The following is a 21363-nucleotide window of genomic DNA, read 5'->3' on the forward strand; positions in this document are numbered from 1 at the left end:
TGGTTCTTCAGCTACTTGGTGATGCCATTTTAGATTTGGTTTTGGTGAGTAGTGAGGCCCTCATAGAAGAAATGGTTGTAGGGGACAACCCTCTTTTGAGTGATCATGAGCTAATTCAGTTCAAACTAGATGGAAGCATAAACAAAAATACATCTGGGACTAGGGTTTTTTATTTCAAAAGGGCTAACCTTAAAGAATTAAGGAAATTAGTTAGGGAAGTGGATTGGACTGAAGAACTTGTGGCTGTAAAGGCGGAGGAGGCCTGGAATTACTTCAAGTCAAAGTTGCAGAAACTGTCAGAAGCCTGCGTCCCAAGAAAGGGGGAAAAATTCATAGGCAGGAGTTGTAGACTAAGCTGGATTAGCAAGAATCTCAAAGAGGTGATTAAGAAAAAGCAAAAAGCCTACAAGGAGTGGAAGATGGGAGGAATTAGCAAGGAAAGCTACCTTATTGAGGTCAGAACATGTAGGGATAAAGTGAGAAAGGCCAAAAGCCATGTAGAGTTGGACCTTGCAAAGGGAATTAAAACCAACAGTAAAAGGTTCTATAGCCATACAAATAAGAAGAAAACAAAGAAAGAAGTGGGACGCTAAACACTGAGGATGGAGTGGACATTAAGGGTAATCTAGGTATGGCCCAGTATCTAAAGAAATACTTTGTTTCAGTCTTTAATGAGGAGTTCAGGGATTATGGTTGGATGACAAATGGGAATGAGGATATGGAGGAAGATATTACCACATCCAAGGTAGAAGCCAAACTCAAACAGTTTAATAGGACTAAATTGGGGGGCCCAGATAATCTTCATCCAAGAATATTAAAGGAACTGGCACATGAAATTTCAAGCCCATTAGCAAGAATTTTTAACGAATCAGTAAACTCAGCGGTTGTACCGTACGACTGGAGAATTGCTAACATAGTTCCTGTTTTTAAGAAAGGGAAAAAAAAGTGATCCAAGTAACTATAGGCCTGTTAGTTTGACATCTGTAGTATGCAAGGGTCTTGGAAAAAATGTTGAAGGAGAAAGTAGTTAAGGACATTGAGGTCAGTGGTAATTGGGACAAAATACAACATGGTTTTACAAAAGGTAGATCATGCCAAACCAACCTGATCATCTTCTTTGAGAAGGTAACAGATTTTCTAGACAAAGGAACCACAGTGGATCTAATTTACTGCTATTTCAGTAAGGCATTTGATATGGTTCCACATGGGGAATTATTAGCTAAATTGGAAAAGATGGGGATCAATATGAAAATTGAAAGCTGGATAAGGAACTAGTTAAAGGGGAGACAACATCAGGTCGTACTGAAAGGTGAACTGTCAGGCTGGAAGGAGGTTACTAGTGGAGTTCCTCAGGGATCGGTTTTGGGACCAATTTTATTTAATCTTTTTATTACTGACCTTGGCACAAAAAGTGGGAATATGCTAATAAAGTTTGCAGATGAGACAAAGCTGGGAGGTATTGCTAATACAGAGAAGGACCGGGATATCATACAGGAAGATCTGAATGACCTTGTAAACTGGAGTAATACTGTAGTAATAGGATGAAATTTAATAGTGAAAAGTGCAGGGTCATGCATTGAGGGATTAATAACAAGAATTTTGGTTATAAATTGGGGACACATCAGTTGGAAGTAACAGAGGAGGAGGAGGACGACCTCGGAGTATTGGTTGATCACAGGATGACTATGAGCTGCCAATGTGATATGGCCGTTAAAAAAGCTAATGCGGTCTTGGGATGCATCAGGTGAGGTATTTCCAGTAAAGATAAGGAGGTGTTAGTATTGTTATATAAGGCACTGGTGAGACCTCATGTGGAATATTGTGTGCATTTCTGGTCTTCCATGTTTAAGAAGGATGAATTCAAACTGGAATAGGTACAGAGAAGGGCTACTAGGATGATCTGAGGAATGGAAAACCTGTCTTATGAAAGTAGACTCAAAGAGCTTGGCTTGTTTAGCCTAACCAAAAGAAGGCTGAGGGGGGATATGATTGCTCTTTATAAATATATCAGAGGGATAAATATCAGGGAGGGAGAGGAATTATTTAAGCTTATTACCAACGTGGACACAAGAACAAATGGATATAAACTGGACACCAGGAAGTTTAGACTTGAAATTAGACGAAGGTTTCTAACCATTAGAGAAGTGAAGTTCTGGAACAGCCTTCCAAGGGGAGTAGTGGGGGCAAAAGGCACATCTGGCTTCAAGACTAAGCTTGATAAGTTTATGGAGGGGATGGTATGATGGGATAGCCTAATTTTGGCAATGAATTCATCTTTGATTATTAGCAGATAAATATGCCCAATGGTCTGTGATGGGATGTTAGATGGGGTGGGATCTGAGTTATTACAGATAATTCTTTCCTGGGTGCTGGCAGGTGAGTCTTGCCCACTTCCTCAGGGTTTAACTGATCGCCATATTTGGGGTCGGGAAGGAATTTTCCTCCAGGGCAGATTGGCAGAGGCCCTGGAGGTTTTTCGCCTTCCTCTGCAGCGTTGGGGCACAGGTCACTTGCTGGAGGATTCTCTGCTCCTCAAAGTCTTTAAACATCGATTTGAGGACTTCAGTAACTCAGACATAGGCTAGGGGTTTGTTACAGGAGTGGGTGGGTGAGATTCTGTGGCCTGCCTTGTGCAGGTCAAACTAGATGATCATAATGGTCCCTTCTGACCTTAAAATCTTTGAGTCTATGAGACACACAGAACAGTATTTAAAACTCTATGGAATGTAGAATTAAAATCTTAGTTCTTTTATACAGAAACCCATCCCCCTGCCATTATAGGGGACTTGGGAAGCATACTTGTGAAAAATTCACAATAAGAAGCCTCTTAAATATTTGAAAACTATAGAGCCATATGATTCAATGTTGGTCTATGTAACTTAAATATTTAGATGTTAATTACCATATTTTTGCTAAAGATGCAATCTAGGATACATTGTTTAAAATGCTTTATAATTATGTTGCAATAACTACAGCTGAGTGTTTCTGTTCTGGACAAATTTGCTTAATTTTGACCAAATAATGGGACTTATGACTTATATTTAACAAGTCAAGGGGCAGATAATTTCCTCTGGGGCAAAAAATTGAGAACACTTAAGTGATAGGTTACCCTATCCATTCTGTGAGGCTTTTTCATATTGGTGTAAATGTATCTCTTAATAAATAAATTGTAATACCAAATTGTTCTCTTTGCTTTGGCAGAGAAAGATGGCAAAGCCTTTCATCCAACATACGAAGAAAAACTTAAACTTGTGGCACTACACAAGCAGGTTCTATTGGGACCCTACAATCCGGACACTTGCCCTGAAGTTGGATTCTTTGATGTGCTGGGAAATGATAGGAGGTAGTTTTTTGTCTCTTTCATTGGCCTATACTTCAAACAGACAGTGAGAGAAATGCAGTTAACATAATCTTGGTTCAACAGTAGCAAAACAAATATATTGTACTGTCTGGAAATGCAAATAAATTGGTGGAAGGGGGAGTTCTTCAGATACATGCACCTGACATCTGAGTTACTAGACAAATATAAGAATAGAATTGTTTAGACTTGAAACTCAGCATCTTCTAATTCTTCATGAATCTAATGAGATTTTGGGGCATTAACTAATCAAAATAGTGACATGTTTTATAATAGAAATGGCTTAGATAAATTGTATAGATCGAGCCAGTTGAAGATAATCAGTCATAACATAGAACAGAAGCAAGAGGGGGATAATACATCAAATGCCCGTTTCCAGTTTATCTGAATTTTGGAACTTTCAAAGTATAATGTGAAGTTATAGTTAAGTTTAATGGTGTGCGTTAGAGAATTGCTTGCAATATTTTAATAAAATCCCTTCATAAACGTTACACGTTAAAAAAAGGGATGAGCAGAAAAAAACCTTGTAGGATAGGGAGGAAAAACAGCTATGAAGTCTTCTGGTTGAAATGTCGTCAATTGTAAGAAGAAAAAAACTGTTTTCTCCAGTTAGTATGAAATAGACACAGTTGGTCCCAAGTCTCTTGTGCACCATAGCTTAAAATGTGACTAATTTCAGCCTTGGTTCCTTTTGTGTTTATTGGATTGGGAATTGACTAGTAGCTTGAGAAGATGGTTGTATGTTCTTCTAACATTATATGCTCTTAGGCGTATTATTTTTTGTTTCTCCCAGGAAAGAATGGGCAGCCCTTGGAAACATGTCAAAACAGGAAGCCATGGCAGAATTTGTACAGCTCCTTAATAGGTGTTGTCATCTCTTTTCAACATATGTCACCTCCCATAAAATAGAGAAAGAAGAACAAGAAAAGAAAAGGTGAAGTTGTGTTTTTGAGGGAGTTTTTTGTGTGGAAGGGAGCTGACTTCCTCTGTGTGCAGGCAAAGCTACAGCTAGCTTCAGTTGCAGGCCCTTAGCTTTGTCAGTGATCGGCTCCCAAATTGCCTTGTACCATTCACACTCCTTAACCCTTTTTACCATTTCAGTGATAAGTGAGTATTTGAAGGAAGGAGGTAAAAAAACTAAACCTCTCTAGAGTGTCTTAGGAGTGCCTGGCTATTTCTACTGACATTTGTAATATCTTTGTGAGGATCTGAGTCTGTCTAAAAATAACTTTCCAACTATCTGACACACTGAACAACTAGAATATAAAATAATGAGCAAATGCCTAAAATCTCCTATCCTACCATTCTCCAGTGGGCATGGGTGGCAGCTGAAATCCCTCTTTGGGGAGGCTAGTCCACCGGGCCCACCCCTACCTTGCTCCTTCCATCCCCCCATGGCCAGGGGATCCCAGTCTGGCCTGAGCCCCACCCTGGACTGCTGGCCTAGATGTCTGCCTCCTAGGGTGACCAGATGTCCCGATTTTATAGGGACAGTCCCGATTTTTGGGTCCTTTTCTTATATAGGCTTCTATTACCCCCCACCCCCAGTCCTGGTTTTTCACACTTGCTTACTGGTCACCCTACTGCCTCCACGCCTCCCCGACCGCCAGCTTCCAAGGAGAGGGGGGTGACGAGGAGGTTACGCAGCGTGTGGTTTTGCGAGGGATGAGGATGGAGGTGAAGAGGGATGTGGCAGGTGCGGGGGTGGGGGGTAGTGGAGGGGAAGAGAGGAGGGACAGACTCACCTGGTCAGTGGGGTCTCGGGGGAAAGGGAGTGGAAGAGGCAGAGCGCAGCAGGGCCTCCCGGCCTATTGGGCAGCAGGTTTATACAGCAGCTCGTGTGTTATTAAATAGACTCTGTAGTAGTTTCTAAGTCGTTGGCAAACATAGGGGAGGGAGGAGTGGTTGTGGCTGAGCTCAAGTTTCCCGCCATTTAGCTTCAAGTTCTACCACAGTTTGCTGACAAAAGTAACTTAGTGGGTTAGAGTGATCATCAAATTATGATTCTAAATTTTACCTGTGGCAAATCTGGTGACAGCTGAGTAAAGCTCAGACAAAAGAGTCTTTCTTCTCCATATCTTCAGAAAGATGTTACGCCTGTCAAGTTAGAGGGGATGGGGCAATATGTGAAACACTGAATGCCTTATACATATGAAAAGGAACACTAAGCCATGTACCCCAGTGAGGGTCATGTAGACATAATATTTGACTTTCCCGCAGATGACAAAATGGTAAAAGTAACTAAATTTAGGATTGTGGAGATGCTGAAGTGTCATTGAATGGATGTCACAGGAGGGAAGAGGAGGAACAGAGGCGTCGTGAAGAGGAAGAGCGAGAGCGTTTACAAAAAGAAGAAGAGAGACGTAGACGAGAGGAGGAAGAAAGACTGAGACGGGAAGAAGAAGAGAGGCGGCGAATAGAGGAGGAAAGGCTCCGGATGGAACAGCAGAAGTGAGTTGTTGGAATAGACAAAATTTAAGAAAATTGCTATCGATGCTATTGGAACAGTTGCCTTTCATTCTGTGCTTGCTTTGGAATAGTTATACCATAAACAAATGCCAAAAGTTTTAGTCAGGAGCAGTCTGTGTGTGGATCAAATATGGCATATGGAGTTCTACAATGAGAACTGCAGCTACGCATCTTACAGAGGTGCAGATTTGCAAACATTGCAGATCCCAGCATGCAGTGCTGCGTTTTGAGCAAAATCACTGTTTAGTTTGCCTTAAAAACAAGATTTGAACTATTAAGCATTTAACCCAATGGTAGATGCCTTGCCCTCTTAATTTGACATGGTTGCATCAGTGGCTCTACAGAGAGAATGAAGGGGGAAAAGCAGCTGTGAAGAAGGGTGATTCATTCTGGGCTCTGTAGTTTCATGGGCTGCATTTTATGCAAATTTGCAGCCCTCTGGTTCTTGGCAAGTTGCTAATGCTACCAACAGTTGAGGAAAGTTTGAGTGTCCCTATGAAAAGGTTCCTTGAATTGTGATTTGAAGCCCTGTCTATACTAAGTATTGAACCCAGGTTGTTAACTTTCAAGAGAGTGTTATATAATCATGTTTCTCAATTTCAATTCTGTGCATATGTGCACCAAAATTTTCAAACCTTGTTGCCTAAAATGGCTTGATTTTTTCAGGGGTGCTGTGTCTGCAGCTCCTGTTTACTTACATCGAATTTATGTGTGCTCGGTACTTCTAAAAATCAGGCTACGAAAGAACTGAAACTTTGTGCCCAAGATTAAAATTTGGTCAAATTCTATGATGTAAAGCTTTAACTTTTTTTAAAATGCCAATATTTCATTGTATTTACCAGCACAAACGTGTTGAAATCCTCAGAACATGGATCCATCCATCATATACTCAGGGCATAAGAGAATACTAGTTAATTAAAACTTCTTCCCCTCTCTTTGATTAAAAATGTCTAATTTCGTCATGCCTCCGTGTTCTGTACAAGGTTCTGTGTTTAATATATTTATGACTTGGAAAGGGGAGTGAATAGTGAGGTAGTAAAATTTGCAGATGTCAGTTATATAGGTTAGTCAGGACCAGAGCGGACTGAGAGGAACTTCAGAGAGATCAAAAAAGCTAGGTGAATGGGCAACATGACAAACAATATTCAGTTTCCATAAATGCAAAGTAATACACGTTCGAGAGAAAATTTTTCAAGGCCAGGTCTACGCTACAGGCATATGTTGATATAAGTACATCACTCAGCGGTGTGAAAAATCCACACCCTGAGTGACAGTTATACTGACCGTAATTCCTATGTGTAGACAACGCTATGTTGATAGGAGAGCTTCTCTCGTAGACATAGCTATCCTCTCTTAGGGAGGTGGATTAACTATGGCGATGGGAGAGCAACTTCAGTTAAGCACTACAGCTGCGCAGCTACACCAATGCAGTGTTTTCAATGGGGACCTGCCCTGACACTTTACAGGGTTCTAAAGTAACTGTTAACTCAATCGCTGTATATGAAGACCTCTGCTCACTGTGCAGCTGTGGTCAAAAAGCAAACGAGATGTTGGGATACATGAGGAATGGGGTGGTGAATAATAGAGATAATTATTATGCCTTTATATAAGTCAGTGATACAGCCTCATCGCATATGCTATGGGCAGTACTGGGCATCTATTTCAAAAAGTATAATCTAGAAGTAGGAGGATTTAGAGAACGGTGATGAGAATGATCAAAGGCCTGGAAAAATCTTTTGTATGAAGAGACTGAAAAGACTGGGATTGCTCATCTTACAAAGGAGGCAAATAAGAGGGAGCATCATAAAAGTGTGTAAAATGATACAGAGAAGTTAGATCAGGAGTTTGTTCTCCCTGTCTCATAACCCAAGAATAAGGTGACTTTCAGTAAAATGTAAAGTGGGAAATTCAAAACCAGTAAAAGGAAATCTTTGGTTACATACCATGTAATTAAACTGTGGAACTCATGGCTTCAGGAAGTTGATGCAAATAATTTTAAGGGGGCAGGGAAAAGGAATTGAACATGTATATTGATATCAAGAATATCCAGAGGTGTCAAACATTTTGTGGAAGAGACATTAACCTCATCCTTCAGGGTTTAAGTCAGTCTGTAACTATTAGAGATCAGGATGAGACCTAATGGGTTGGGGCAAATTATCCCATGTCTGCCTACTGCCAGGTTCTTTCACCTTTCTCTTGAAGCATCTGGTGCTGGCCACAGTTGGAGACAGGATATTGGACTAAATGGACCGTGTGTCTAATCAAATTCCTATTTAATTCCTGTAGAAAAGGAAGAAAGTACAAATCCACTCAGAACTAACCCATGTAATAATCCTAAAGTGTTACCAATTAAACCTGCTATTGTGTCAGTGTTCCATCTTGCAATGTTCTCTGTCCTCCCCTGAATCTGGCCAGTCAGTTATACTTTCCCTATCTGGTTGAGTACAGGTTGTCCAGAGAATTTGAGGCAGATCTAGTATCACAATGTATGTTCTCCTTTTGTACAGAACTCTTGTCTTCACCACAAAGCATTGACATAGGACTACTTTGGCACTCTGTCCTTGATGCCTTCTGTGTTGGAGGACTATTGGGATTGTGTGTGTATATTTGAAGACCAAACCCTTTTTTCTGGCCTCAGAATCTGAAAAATGCAATATTCTGGCTTTTTAGTGCTTCCTTCTGGTTTATTAGACTTCAAATGGTGACTCATGGTGTGCCTTGCAAGGCAGCTCTTGATTTAACACTTTAAATGGGGTTTTCAAGCATTCAGTAGAAAATAACAAGCTGGCCTCTTGCTAATACTTTTCTCAACTGGCATATTTTAGATGGGAGAAATCTCACTTGCATTATTTCCTGGCTTTGTCCCATCTGTATTAGTTGGCACAAGGAATTGAGTTCACTGTATTTGAGGCCAGTTAAAAATAGTGAACTTGCTGATACCTCCAGCCATTTGTAATCTTCATACTCTGCTCCCGACAATTTAGGCAACAAATAATGGCAGCACTGAACTCCCAAACTGCTGTTCAGTTCCAGCAATATGCAGCCCAGCAGTATCCAGGCAACTATGAACAGCAGCAGATCCTAATTCGCCAGCTTCAAGAACAGCACTATCAACAGTACATGCAGCAGTTGTATCAAGTCCAGCTTGCACAGCAACAGGTAAAGTAGAACATTTTGAGATATACAGGGTTATTGGTATCCCTGATCCAACCTTTCTATCAGAGGTGCTAATGCACTTTTGTTATCCTGGGTCAAAGAGGTAGTGACTCTTAAAGTTTAAAAGGTGGCGTTTGGTTGGCTGACACTGTATCCGATTCAAATACCGGAGCTTCTTTGTTAATCTCTTCCTGTAGTTTTCTAAAACAGCCATTGACTGACTAAAAATATTCTAAGTAGACAGTTTAACCTCTGACTTGTCTGAAGTGACTTTGCCAATCACTTAATCCTTGTTAGAGTTCTTGGAGGTCAAATGTTAAGCACTCTGCAATAATGTGTATACTTCAATAGTTTAATGTGCCCGTATCAATGTTATCTGGGCTCAGATGGCAACAAATATACATTAAAATGCAGAAATTATGGAAATGTAAGACATTAGTTCAGACCCATTCATGGGAAAGTCTTTTAAGGAATTAGAAGTCAGATCACATCTCTGTTGCTAGCCATCTCTTGTTTTTCTTTGCTTTTCATAAAGGCTGGTACCATATGAATCTGATCCCTTGATCAGCATAAATATAAATACATCTGCTCTTCCAACCAATTATAGAATTGGTGGGGTTTCCAATTTTTCTTCAGGAATAAACCTTCCTTGCTAAATCCAAAAGACTTCCCCACTGGCTAATTCCAAATGTAACTATAAATTATTTGAATTATTGCATGGTACAATTCTCCCTCTCTTTCGGTGAATTAAATCATTTGCAAATGGTCCACACACAGTCTATGTACCACTTTCGTCCCATTGAGACCTTTTTTGAAGCTGGTAAAGTGCTTAGGCTTTGTTCTGTGTGCAAAGCATCCTCAGTCTGTGCCTTGGAATGCCATTTTTCTGGCTTGATTTCCATAGCTGCTCTCCTTTAGTTCTGTGGGCTTCTTTTGCTCTTAGTCTCAAATTCACACAGATTTGATATTGTAAACCCACAAACTGGCAGGGGATTTAATATAGCCCTCAAGTACTACTTCTGCTTTTAAAAAGTTGACTAGATTTCAAGATAGACCCTTTCAATAGGCTAAATAGTAAAGGCCAGTAAATATGTAAATGTGATAAATTCTGTGCATGTTTTCTAAAAACAATTTTTTTGGTGAGCAGAATTACTATAATAATTACTAAAAAAGAACAGGAGTACTTGTGGCACCTTAGAGACTGAGAAATTTTTTTGAGCACAAGGTTTCGTGGACTAAAGCCCACTTCATCATTTCTCCAATTAGGTGTGAAAACAAATTACCACTAGCTGCCTCCAGTCAATCTGAAAATGGTCAACGTTTTCAATTGAAATCCTTTTTTCAGCATCTGGATCCAAATGACCTGACTTCAGAATGCCTGACTCCATGTAACTCACTGATTGCAATGGGAGCTGTGTATGCTCGGCACACCTGAAAATCAGGCCACTTGATTTAAATGCTTAACTTTAGGTCCCCAGATTGGAAAAATGTTGGCCTACATTCTGAAATGTTAATTGGTTAAGATGTTTTGATAGTGAAGGAAGAACTCCCAAGACAACTACCTTGTTTTTACTGAGCTTAGTGTCTCTAACTGTAGGCAGCCTTACAAAACCAGCAGGAGGCAGCAGCAGCAGCAGCAGGGGCTTCTATGACAACCATGCCAAAGGTGAATGCAGCTGCCCCAGGAGAAAGCCCATCTATTAATGGACAAGCCAATGTTCATACAGACAGCCCAGAAAAAGAGTTGGAGCCAGATGCTCTAGAAGAAACACTAGAGAATGGACCAAAAGGTATGACTAAAACTAGATTCCTTAATTAAACAAGAAACCAGAGACTTTTGTTAGAGCCTAGTTCTTTGAGTGTTGGTCCCTATGTGTATTCCCCTGTGGGAATTCCCCTGTATTCCCCTGTGCTACATGCACCTGGAGTTGGAGAATTCCTGCAAGCAGCATCCATTGGTTGATTGGTTGATTCCTGCAAGCAGCATCCATTGGTTGAGGAGTGGTTGATACGCTGGAGGGTAGGGATAGGATACAGAGGGACCTAGACAAATTAGAGGATTGGGCCAAAAGAAATATGATGAGGTTCAACAAGGACAAGTGCAGAGTCCTGCATTTAGGACGGAAGAATCCCATGCACTGCTATAGACTAGGGACCGAATGGCTGGGCAGCAGTTCTGCAGAAAGGGACCTAGGGGTTACAGTGGACGAAAAGCTGAATATGAGTCAACAGTGTGCCCTTGTTGCCAAGAAGGGTAATGGCATTTTGGGTTGTATAAGTAGGGGCATTTCCAGCAGATCGAGGGATGTGATCATTCCCCTCTACTCAGCACTGGTGAGGCCTCATTTGGAGTACTGTGTCCAGTTTTGAGCCCCACACTACAAGAAGGATGTGGATAAATTGGAGAGAGTCCAGCGGAGGGCAACAAAAATGATTAGGGGGCTGGAGCACATGACTTATGAGGAGAGGCTGAGGGAACTGAGATTGTTTAGCCTGCAGAAGAGAAGAATGAGGGGGGATTTGATAGCTGCTTTCAACTACCTGAAAGGGGGTTCCAAAGAGGATGGATCTAGACTGTTCTCAGTGGTAGAAGATGACAGAACAAGGAGTAATGGTCTCAAGTTGCAGAGGGGGAGGTTTAGGTTGGACATTAGGAAAAACTTTTTCACTAGTAGGGTGGTGAAGCACTGGAATGGGTTACCTAGGGAGGTGGTGGAATCTCCTTCCTTAGAGGTTTTTAAGGTCAGGCTTGACAAAGCCCTGGCTGGGATGATTTAGTTGAGTTTGGTTCTGCTTTGAGCAGGGGGTTGGACTAGATGACCTCCTGAGGTCCCTTCCAACCCTGAGATTCTATGATTCATTGGTCTGTGCATGCACCCTTGCTCTCCTCATGCCTCAAACTGAGGACATAAAAGGCAGAGCAGACCGACCGCCTCTCCAGTTCCTTCTTGCCACTGCATAGCCTGGGTCAGAACCTCCTGGGTCCAGAGCTGCTGCTTTGTCATTATTCTTCGATCTGTAAATATTTCAAGTTTGCCTTCAGTGAATTTTGTACATTATTTTTACAAAGTTAATACTTTGAGTTTTTCTAGTTTGATAGGTTCCTTGCCTTGGGGAAACTTCCCATATATCCCATTACAGGTATTGGACTATTCCCAGAACTCTGGGCTTCAAGCATGGTTTCCTGCCCACATTCTCTGTCAGTGATGACCATCATGCTGCCTTTACTGTCTTGGCGAGGCACCCATCGTGGCTAGGTGCAATATCTGCCTCTATCTCTCTTTACAAGTGAGGCGTAGGAGCTCTGCTTAGAAAGCACCTCATGGAGAAGGCCACAATACCTCCCACAATGAGGTCTGATGCTGGTGTTCAGGGAATCCATTCCCACAGACCCTTGTCAGCAGGCAGGAAATGCTATCACAAGCCTAAGAGCAGGTCTTCCTCTAACTGTGCTTCAGATGACCACTGCATCTCTGCTTAAATTGAGCAAGTCTGCGTATTCAGCCTGTGACGACTTAGATCATCCTGAGGTCCCAAGATCATGACACTAGAGCCCTGGTTCTATGGGCTTTTTCAGTACCAGACCCCATACCAGTGACACCAATTTCACTGGTACTGTCCAAGCTAAAACATCTACTGGGGGCAATTATGCGCCAAAAACTAAAAATTATGTGCCAAAAAAAATTATGCAAACAATATTTTAATATTCTGCAAAAATCTGCATATTTTACCAGTTTCAATTATTTTGGTAATTTATTTCAATATATCTGTCAGCAAGTATGTCTGTAATAATACAGACAATGAAAAAGATTCAGGAAATGTTTTTTAAACAATAGATTCCTTACTAGCATATTAATACAGAACTCTGAGTAATAATTCATTTAAACAGAACCGTATTTCCCATACCCCTCAGAAGCACTGCAAAGGCTTTGGGGAGTCAAGGGTAACGGAGGAGCTGAGGGAGAGGGAAGTAATTGCTGGGAAGGAGCTGGGTGTGAACTTGGAGGGTTGTTTGTTATGGGTGGGAAAAGTATGGAACAGGTTTGGTCTTTTTATGGGGAGGGGGAAGAGGGATCATTAGGGAGCTTCCCCCCTGCAGCCCCTGTCTGACCCCTAGCCTCTCCAATTCAATCAGGCACATCTGTCCCTGTCCTCGTGTGTCTGTGCCCCCACTCAGGCACCTCCCTGTCCCTCTGTGGCCCTGCACTCCCTCTTCCAGCCCCTGCCTCAGTCTGTCCTCCCTCATTAGCCCCTGTCTGGCCCCCCAGCAGCCCCACACTGTCTCCCCATATTCCCTGTCTCTTAGCCAGGCCCAACAGGCACTATGAAGAAGGCAGGCTCTTTTCTGCATAAATAAATAAATAAATAAGTGGCACATGAATTATGCACATACGTAGTGGTGCAGAATTCCACCAGGAGTAAACATTAGGATACATCAATTCCAGCAAGGAACACGTGACCAGAGCCTCAACCACTGATGGTACCTTCCCTGTCTCACACAGTGCCTCCTTCCTCCAATCCCATCAGCACCAGTGGATCAGACCCTTCACACCCAGGGAGGGCAGAGATTTATACTACACCAGAATGTGTTTTGCTATTCCCATGCCTCAATTTCCCCCATCATCTGGACCGTCTCTCACTAGGGAGATTTTAATTCTACCAGGGGATGTTGGCTATGGCAGAAGTCTGTCCCCTCTTCCATCTACCGATCTGGCTTTTACTCCATTGGAACTGTTAGTATCACTGATGAATCCGTACCCAAATTTCTCTTCCTTGGGAGTATCTGAAACCCCCAAGAAAATCTAGCTCAGGCAAGAAATCCAGAGCTTCTTGGTACCAACCTCCACTTTGGCATTTACCTCTGAACTGGTGGTACCCCCATGCATTGAGGACCTCTGCAACCCCTTCCTGACCCAATTTATTGGTCAAACTGGGGAATATGGGACCCAGATGCAGAGCCTGTTTGTCCTATTAGGCAGTCACTCCACCATTCCCCTCCAAGGGAACATTTAGAGCTTCCTCGTGACCCTATGGAAGAGGAAGATTATGATCTGATTTAACTGGTTCTGCTGGTAATGACAAGATTGTCATCTTCATCTCCTGATGTAGTCACTCCAGTGTCTCCATCCCTTCCAGATGACCAGAAACAGTTCCAAGAATGATTGTGCAGAATGACAAAGGAATTCCTGATCTTCATAGTAGAGGTCCAGATCCCTCAAACTCTTGGATATACTGCAAACTACTGGATCTGGTCAAACAGCGCTTCTAGTTAATGAACCTGTTAAGCAATCTGGCATGTACCAGCCACATGCACCCCTACTCCTACGACGGCAGAGGAACAATATTTCATTCCAGCCAAGGGAGCCAAATTTCTTTTTACCAATCACATACCTAACTCTGGTCATCAGGCTGCCATCAAGAATCTAGATGACAATATTCAAAATCCTTCTGACAAGGAGGCTAAACATTTAGGCTTGTTGGGAAGAAAGGTATTCCCATCCACTAGCCTTCAGTTCAGAATATCAAGCACTGTTGGTTAAGTATGACTATCTGAACTATTCCAAGTTTACAGACTTTGTAGATGAGCTGTCATAGCAAGACAGAGCTTAGTTTCAAGCACTTCTTTGAAAAAAGATATGCTGGTGGCCAGAACCACACATCTATCAGTGGTTGATGCCACAGACACATTATCAAGGTTGATGTTAACAGCCATTATAATGTGCTAACTCATAGCTAGACACCTCAGGATTTTCCAGGGAGGTGCAAAACGCTGTAGAGGACTTGCCTTTCAACTAAGCCCATTTTTTCAATGAGAAGACAAATGAGTCCTTACTCTAAAGGACTCCAGAGCCACTCTTCACTCCCTGGGAATCTGTACTGTCATGCTGTCTGGAGTGACTCACGAATGTGAGTGCCAACCTCAGGGCAGACACTTCAACTGGTGGTATGTTCTTTAATTAGATTTAGTCAACCCAGTATCAAATGTGAATTCCCAAAGTAGTCTTACAACAGTCAGAGTCCCGTTAGACACTATCTTGCCACCCAGGCAAACTGGACTATGTGATAAATGATCACACCAAAAATCACAGAACTTTCAGGTTACACCTAGTCCCAAGAGACCAGTCATTCACCCAAGTTGATTTGCATCCCAGCTCTCGCACAAAAGACAACTGTGGTATCCAGTTCTATAGTAAACTAACTAAGGAAGGAATGAAGATAAGAAAAAGGAATGAGCGTTATTGAAAGGTTAAAGCAGGTAAAAAATACATATACAGTTGAGAGAGTTTACTATGTCTCTGCTACTTTTTGGAATTATAAACTGCCAGCTTCCCATAAGCCTTTTAGGGCTACCCAGAGTAACTTTGGGGAATTCCGTCTTCTCGTTTCTTTATTCTGCCCTGTTAGAATCCAAACAGTCCAGAGATGAAGAATTCTTCCTTGTGTCCATATGTATAGCTTCTTCTCTCAGAAACCTAGCTGACAGCAACAGTTGTTACACAGATCCCTTCTTCATGAGAGGTTGAGGGAGGAATGCACTTAGTCGTTGATCCTTGAACTAGCACAATGGCTCACTGGTATTTAATGAACAGGATTTAACATCTTTTTAAGAGACTATTTGCATTACACAAGGCTTCTTTCTTGTTTGATGGGTTACTTAGTTACAGGGCTCTATAATACAATGCAAATATTTGCTGTTATAATATAACATAGGGTATAGTTGAGTGAGAACAATACATGCAGTATCCTGTAAGCATTTTATAAAATATTAAGCACATTCTTATCAACTTAACATCCAATATTTATTTTGATAATGCTAACACACAGGTAAGCAAGACTGGTTTCCAACTATGCATTTAAGTGTTCAGTGAGGCCTTGTTATGAGCTGGCAGTTGGCCTGCCAGGATCATATATGCACCTGCCCCAAAGAGAAAATATGACAGGCAGCCGTATAAATCTAGATCAGTGACTTAACATTTTTATCAGTGATTTTATGATACTCCTCATAAGAGCCAGAAGATGCAGAAGTCTCATTCATTTCCCTGCACCTCCCATATCTTCAGTACCATCTCAATCCCATCCCCTGGCTAAAATATATTTTTGATGTCCGTTTAAGAACTGCAAACTCAATGATGCCACCACTAACCAATGCCCACCTGTCCTTCAGGAGTTGTTTGGCAGTTTTTCAACAACTGGAGTGCTGTAACAATAGATAAATGTGTATTAAAATCATCCAGTCTGGCTAAGCAATCAAGTTTATTGTTCTGCTTCCTCTGAAACTCCCTCTTCAGGGATCATTCTCACAAGAGTATTCTCAGGCAGAAAGTGGAGTCCCTCCTCCAACAAGGAGCAATAGAGTAGGTAGCTCTCCAACACCAGGGAAAAGGCTTTTTACTCAGTGTACTTCCTTGTATCCAAAAAGAAAGGATGATTGGAGACCCTTTCTTGATCTTTACAGTCTCCACCACTTTTTTCTTAAACTGAAATTTCACATGGTCACATTGGCATCAATAATCTCATTCCTGGAACAGGACATTTGGTTTACAGCTCTTGATGTGAAGGACACATACTTTGTGGATGTTCACCCAACCACAGGCAGTTTCTCAGATTTGTGGTGGGTCCCAACCATTTCCAATATAGGGTGCTCCTATTCAGCCTTGCCTGCACCCCAGGGTCTTTACCAAAGTCAGCTCACTGGAATGGCCTCACTGTCTTCCCTTATCTCAATTATTTGCTTCTCGTGAGGACACGAGGCCTCATTAATGCTTCAGCACCTATCCTCTTTAGGAGTCAGTGTAAACTTGGAAAAATCTATCCTCCCTCTGACATACACCATAGACTTTACAGGGGCGACCCTGGATTCAGTCATGGCAAGAGTTTATCTACCAATGGATAGGTTTTGCTCCATGAGTGACCTGATAGACCAGGTTATGCGCAAGTCTTGAGCACCACTCAAAACTTGTATTTCCCTCCTGGGGCACATGACTTCATGCACTCGTTATCCCATTCACCAGACTCTTCTTACATTGCCTACAGGCATGACTCCAAACAGCAAGTTCACCAACCAAACACAACACACACATCTTAATGACAGTTCCTTCCAGAATAACGTCATCTCTAAATTGATGGAAGGGATCCCAGTCAAGTACGTGTGGGTGTTCTCTTCCTATACCCCACACTGAAAGACAGTCATTAGATGCCTCCCTCTTGAGATAGGAGTGGGGGCCCGTGTGGACAGCTAGACAGCACAGGGCAGTTGGATGTCCCAAGAAGCCAGGATGTGCATCAATCTCTGGATCATCGTTCAGTGCAAGAAGCTTGCAAGACCTTTCTGCAACTTATCCAGTCCCAGCATGTCCTCGTAATGTCAGATAATATGGCAATTGTCTGTCTTTTACATCAGCAAACTAGGAAGGATAAGATCCATTTCTCGCTGTGTGTAACCTATGGAACTGAGGTGTCAGGAATCAAATTACCTTGTTGGCAGCTTACCTTATGGGAACTCAGAATGTGTTGGCAGACACCCTCACAGTCGGAACTGAACGATTCAGTAGTGAACAGTATCTTCACTCAGTAGGGAAGTCCCACCTGGGATCTGTTTGCCTTCAAACCAAATGGAAATGCAACATTTGCTGTTCCAAAGGTGTTCTAGAGCTACACACTCAGGGCAATCCTCTCCTTCTCCTCTGGTCAGGGCATCTGGCTGTGAATTTTCTCCCTTACCACTCCTACATTGAGTCCTATGGAAAATTCGACAGGACAGGGCATGAGTCAGCCTCATTGCCCCCAGTTAGCCCAGACCATTTTGATTCCCAGATTTCCTTATATCATATCACCCTCTGATCAGCATCTCTTGACCCAGGAGAAGAGCAAGATCAAGCATCCCAACCTATCTGATGGCTTGGTTTTTGGATGGGCATCAACCTAGAATGTTCTTGCTCTGAAGCCATGCAAACCATCCTTAGCAGCAGAAAAAAGTACACTAAGAAATGCTGTTCAGCCAAGGGGAAGTGTTTTCCCATATGGATACAAATGAAACACATATCTGAGTCAGCAGATATTCCCCTTATTTTGAGCTATCATCTCACTCAAAACTGGGCTCTTGCTCAGTCCTATAAGAGTCTACCTGGCAGCATTAAGTGCATGCCATCCACCCTCAATGGTTACTCAGTTTTCACTCACCCATTGACTAACAGATTCTTGAAAGGCCCAATCAGAACCTTTCCACCAGTAAGGAAGCCTACCCTTCACTGGGACTTGAACCTTGTTTTCGGCACTCTGAAACCACTAGAAACACCCTTCAGACCACTAGGAACATGTTCCATCTATCACCTATCAATAAAAATTATGTTCTTTTTGGCCATCACCTCAGCCAGAAGGGTGGGGGAACTCAGAGCCCTAATGGTAGATCCGCCATACTCTATATGCAATAAGGACAAAGTCCTATCATGACTACATCCGAAGTTCACTGTCAAGGTGCTTTCGGAGTTCCCCATTAGCCAGTAAATCAGCTGTGGTTTTCCATAACCACATACATCTGAGGAAAAGACAGCATTCTGCTGACATTCAACAGGCCTTGGCTTTTTACCTACAAAGGACAAAACCAACTAGAAAATCTAAGATTTTCTTGCTATAGCAGAATGACTTTGAGGCCACGCTGTGTCTTCCCAGCGGATTTCTAAATGAATCTCAGGCTGTATCCTACTCTGCTACCAGCTGTCACTTCTTCTTTCTCTTCCTCCTGAGGTAAGGGCTCATTCTACAAGAGCACAAGCTACATCAGTGGCAGTGGTTCAGGAAGTACCTATACTGGATGTTTGCAAGGCAGCCACATGTAGTTCCAGCCACACATTCATGAGACATTATGCTCTGGTACAGGACACCTCCATTGATGCATCCTTTGGGAAAGTCTGCTGTCTGCATTCTCACACCCTCCTCCTACTTGAGTACTGCCTGACAGTCAACCACAGCAGAATGCACGTAGGGGCCAGCACTGGAAGAAAAATTACTTACCTTATAGTAACTGGAGGTTCTTTGAGAAAGTTGGTCCCTATCTGTATTTCACATTCCCCTCTGCTTCGTAGCATTCCTGGATTCATAGTAGAGAAGGGACTGGAGAGGCAGTTGGTCTGCTCTGCCCATTATATCTTGGTCTGAGGCACAAGGAGAGGAAGGGCACATGCATGGACCAACGGACACTGCTTACAAGAATCCTCCAACTCGGGATGCATAGAGTGCATGCGCCCCTACAATGGAATACAGATAGGGACCACACAGCTCAAAGAACTCCCAGTTCTATAAGGTAAGTAACTGATCTGTTGCTTTCTCTCTCTTTCTCTCTCGTATTGTGGTTGTGGCTCTGTAGTTAGCACTCCGTACTACCATGTCAGAGCTAGATTTGGTTCTTGGGCCCACTCTCTCCCTTTCCCAGAGCAGTAGGGATTGGGTATAAAGGCAGTGTGCTCAGTTCTTATGAAAAAAGATGAATATGCAGCAACTCCAGTACCTAAACTAGGAGAAGGCTGGATGGGTTCCAAAGAGCCCCATCCAGTCCTCTTCGGCTGAAGATAACTGACACACAAGACCATAGAGGGAAGGAATGTAAGGTAGAAGTTCTGTTGCAGAGCTTCTTTCTGTATAGGATAGATTGCACAAGTGGGTCTTAAGGGGGTAGGGGCCTGTTGGTTGAATGTGCCAGGGGGCATATTTTCATGGACACTAGGACCAAGTGTCTAAAGGGAGTGACTCTAAAGGAGTAACTTTTGTTCTCTCCTTTCCGCCTGCCGCTGCTGCTCTCTCCATGATCCAGATCCATCCTCCTTCCAGCCAAACAGACTGCAGCTCCTCACTGTTCCCTGGGCTCGCAGGGACAGCCCTGTTGTAAGAGTCTGTGGAGCTGGAGGAGGAAAATCAACTCACTACCAGCTTCCCTCCCCCACACCCCAGTTCTGTCTATCACTATTCCTGGCCTTATCAGTGGCACTTGCCCACCTTCATCCAAAATCCTTGCAAGATTTGGGCAGGCCCTAGCAAGAAACTGGGGGGTGGGGTTTGGGTCCTATGTGAAAAAAGTGGAGCAGGTCTACTGAACACATATCAAATAAAACAGCTTGCATGTTTAGGAGTTACATTTCAAGGATTTGTTTAAAGGGTTTATGTAACCGTGTGTAGCTGTCATAGAAGCAGTGCCTTTGACTGAAATAGTAACCCGTATTGCTCTGCACTGAAGTGATGTCTTTGAATGAAATTTTGCCTGAATAAAGATAGATAGTATTGTCAGTCAGCTTAGATGTGCAGGCAGCTGCAAATTGAATGAAACGCTCAGCCAGACTTAGTTCTAAGGGGCAGATTTGTAATATGTACAGTGTTACAATGCAGGCTTCATGATGTATTGCATGTGAGTTTGCTAGACCTCTGTTAAAAGGGCATTGTCCTGTAGTAGCATGAAAGCTCAATTTAGGAAGCAACCTCTGGAGACTTGTCCTGCAGAGGCTGCATGGTGCCATGTCTTAGGCCTGGTCCACACTAAAAAGGGGGTTCGAATTAGGGTACGCAAATTCAGCTACGGGAATAGCGTAGCTGAATTCGAAGTACCCTAATTCGAACTACTCACCCGTCCAGACGCGGCAGGGTCGAACTCCGCGGCTCCCCCATCGACTCCACCATTGCCGTTTGCAGTGGTGGAGTACCGGAGTTGACCGCGGCGCTTCCGGTGTTAGAACTATCACGTCTAGATCAGACGTGATAGTTCGAACTCCGAGAAGTTGAACTCACCGCATCGACCCGCGTGGTGAGTATGGACCTGCCCTTACAGAAGTGACATGTTATTACATAACATTAAAATAGCTGTATTTTTAGAGGCAAGTCATTCACCTTCCATGCTTTTTCCTTCCTTTTTAGAATCTGTTCCAGTGATAGCAGCTCCATCCATGTGGACACGACCCCAGATAAAAGACTTCAAAGAGAAGATCCGACAGGATGCAGATTCTGTGATCACAGTAGGCCGAGGAGAAGTGGTTACAGTCAGAGTACCAACTCATGAAGAGGGGTCGTATCTCTTCTGGGAGTTTGCTACAGACAATTATGACATTGGTTTTGGGGTATATTTTGAATGGACAGACTCCCCTAACACTGCAGTCAGTGTGCATGTCAGCGAATCCAGTGAGGATGAGGATGAAGATGAAGGTATATTTGCTTATTTTATATACGCTTTTAATGGTGTCTGTTGGCCATACTCTAATGTAAGGGTCTTGTGTGTGTGTGTGTGTGTGTGTGTGTGTGTGTGCACGCGCGCACTCTGCAAACCTGGTGTCCCTCTAAAAACGAAATTATCCCTTCCAAATCTTAGTTAATAGTTGTTTCAAGTACCACATCTGCCTGGG

General features: G+C 42.8%; 1 protein-coding gene across 1 annotated transcript in view; it reads left to right on the top strand.

The window, feature by feature from the left end:
- ACBD3 (acyl-CoA binding domain containing 3) overlaps nt 1–21363 on the top strand; it is a 41187-nt gene that overhangs the window by 14715 nt on the left and 5109 nt on the right. Inside the window, exons 2-7 of the mRNA XM_045011021.1 lie at nt 3202–3343; nt 4152–4292; nt 5651–5809; nt 8812–8986; nt 10581–10773; nt 20882–21166. Coding sequence (XP_044866956.1) covers nt 3202–3343; nt 4152–4292; nt 5651–5809; nt 8812–8986; nt 10581–10773; nt 20882–21166 — 1095 coding nt within the window. The remainder of the gene's footprint in view (nt 1–3201; nt 3344–4151; nt 4293–5650; nt 5810–8811; nt 8987–10580; nt 10774–20881; nt 21167–21363) is intronic.

The sequence above is a fragment of the Mauremys mutica genome, chromosome 3, assembly GCF_020497125.1.
Source record: "Mauremys mutica isolate MM-2020 ecotype Southern chromosome 3, ASM2049712v1, whole genome shotgun sequence".
Lineage (NCBI taxonomy): Eukaryota > Metazoa > Chordata > Testudines > Geoemydidae > Mauremys > Mauremys mutica.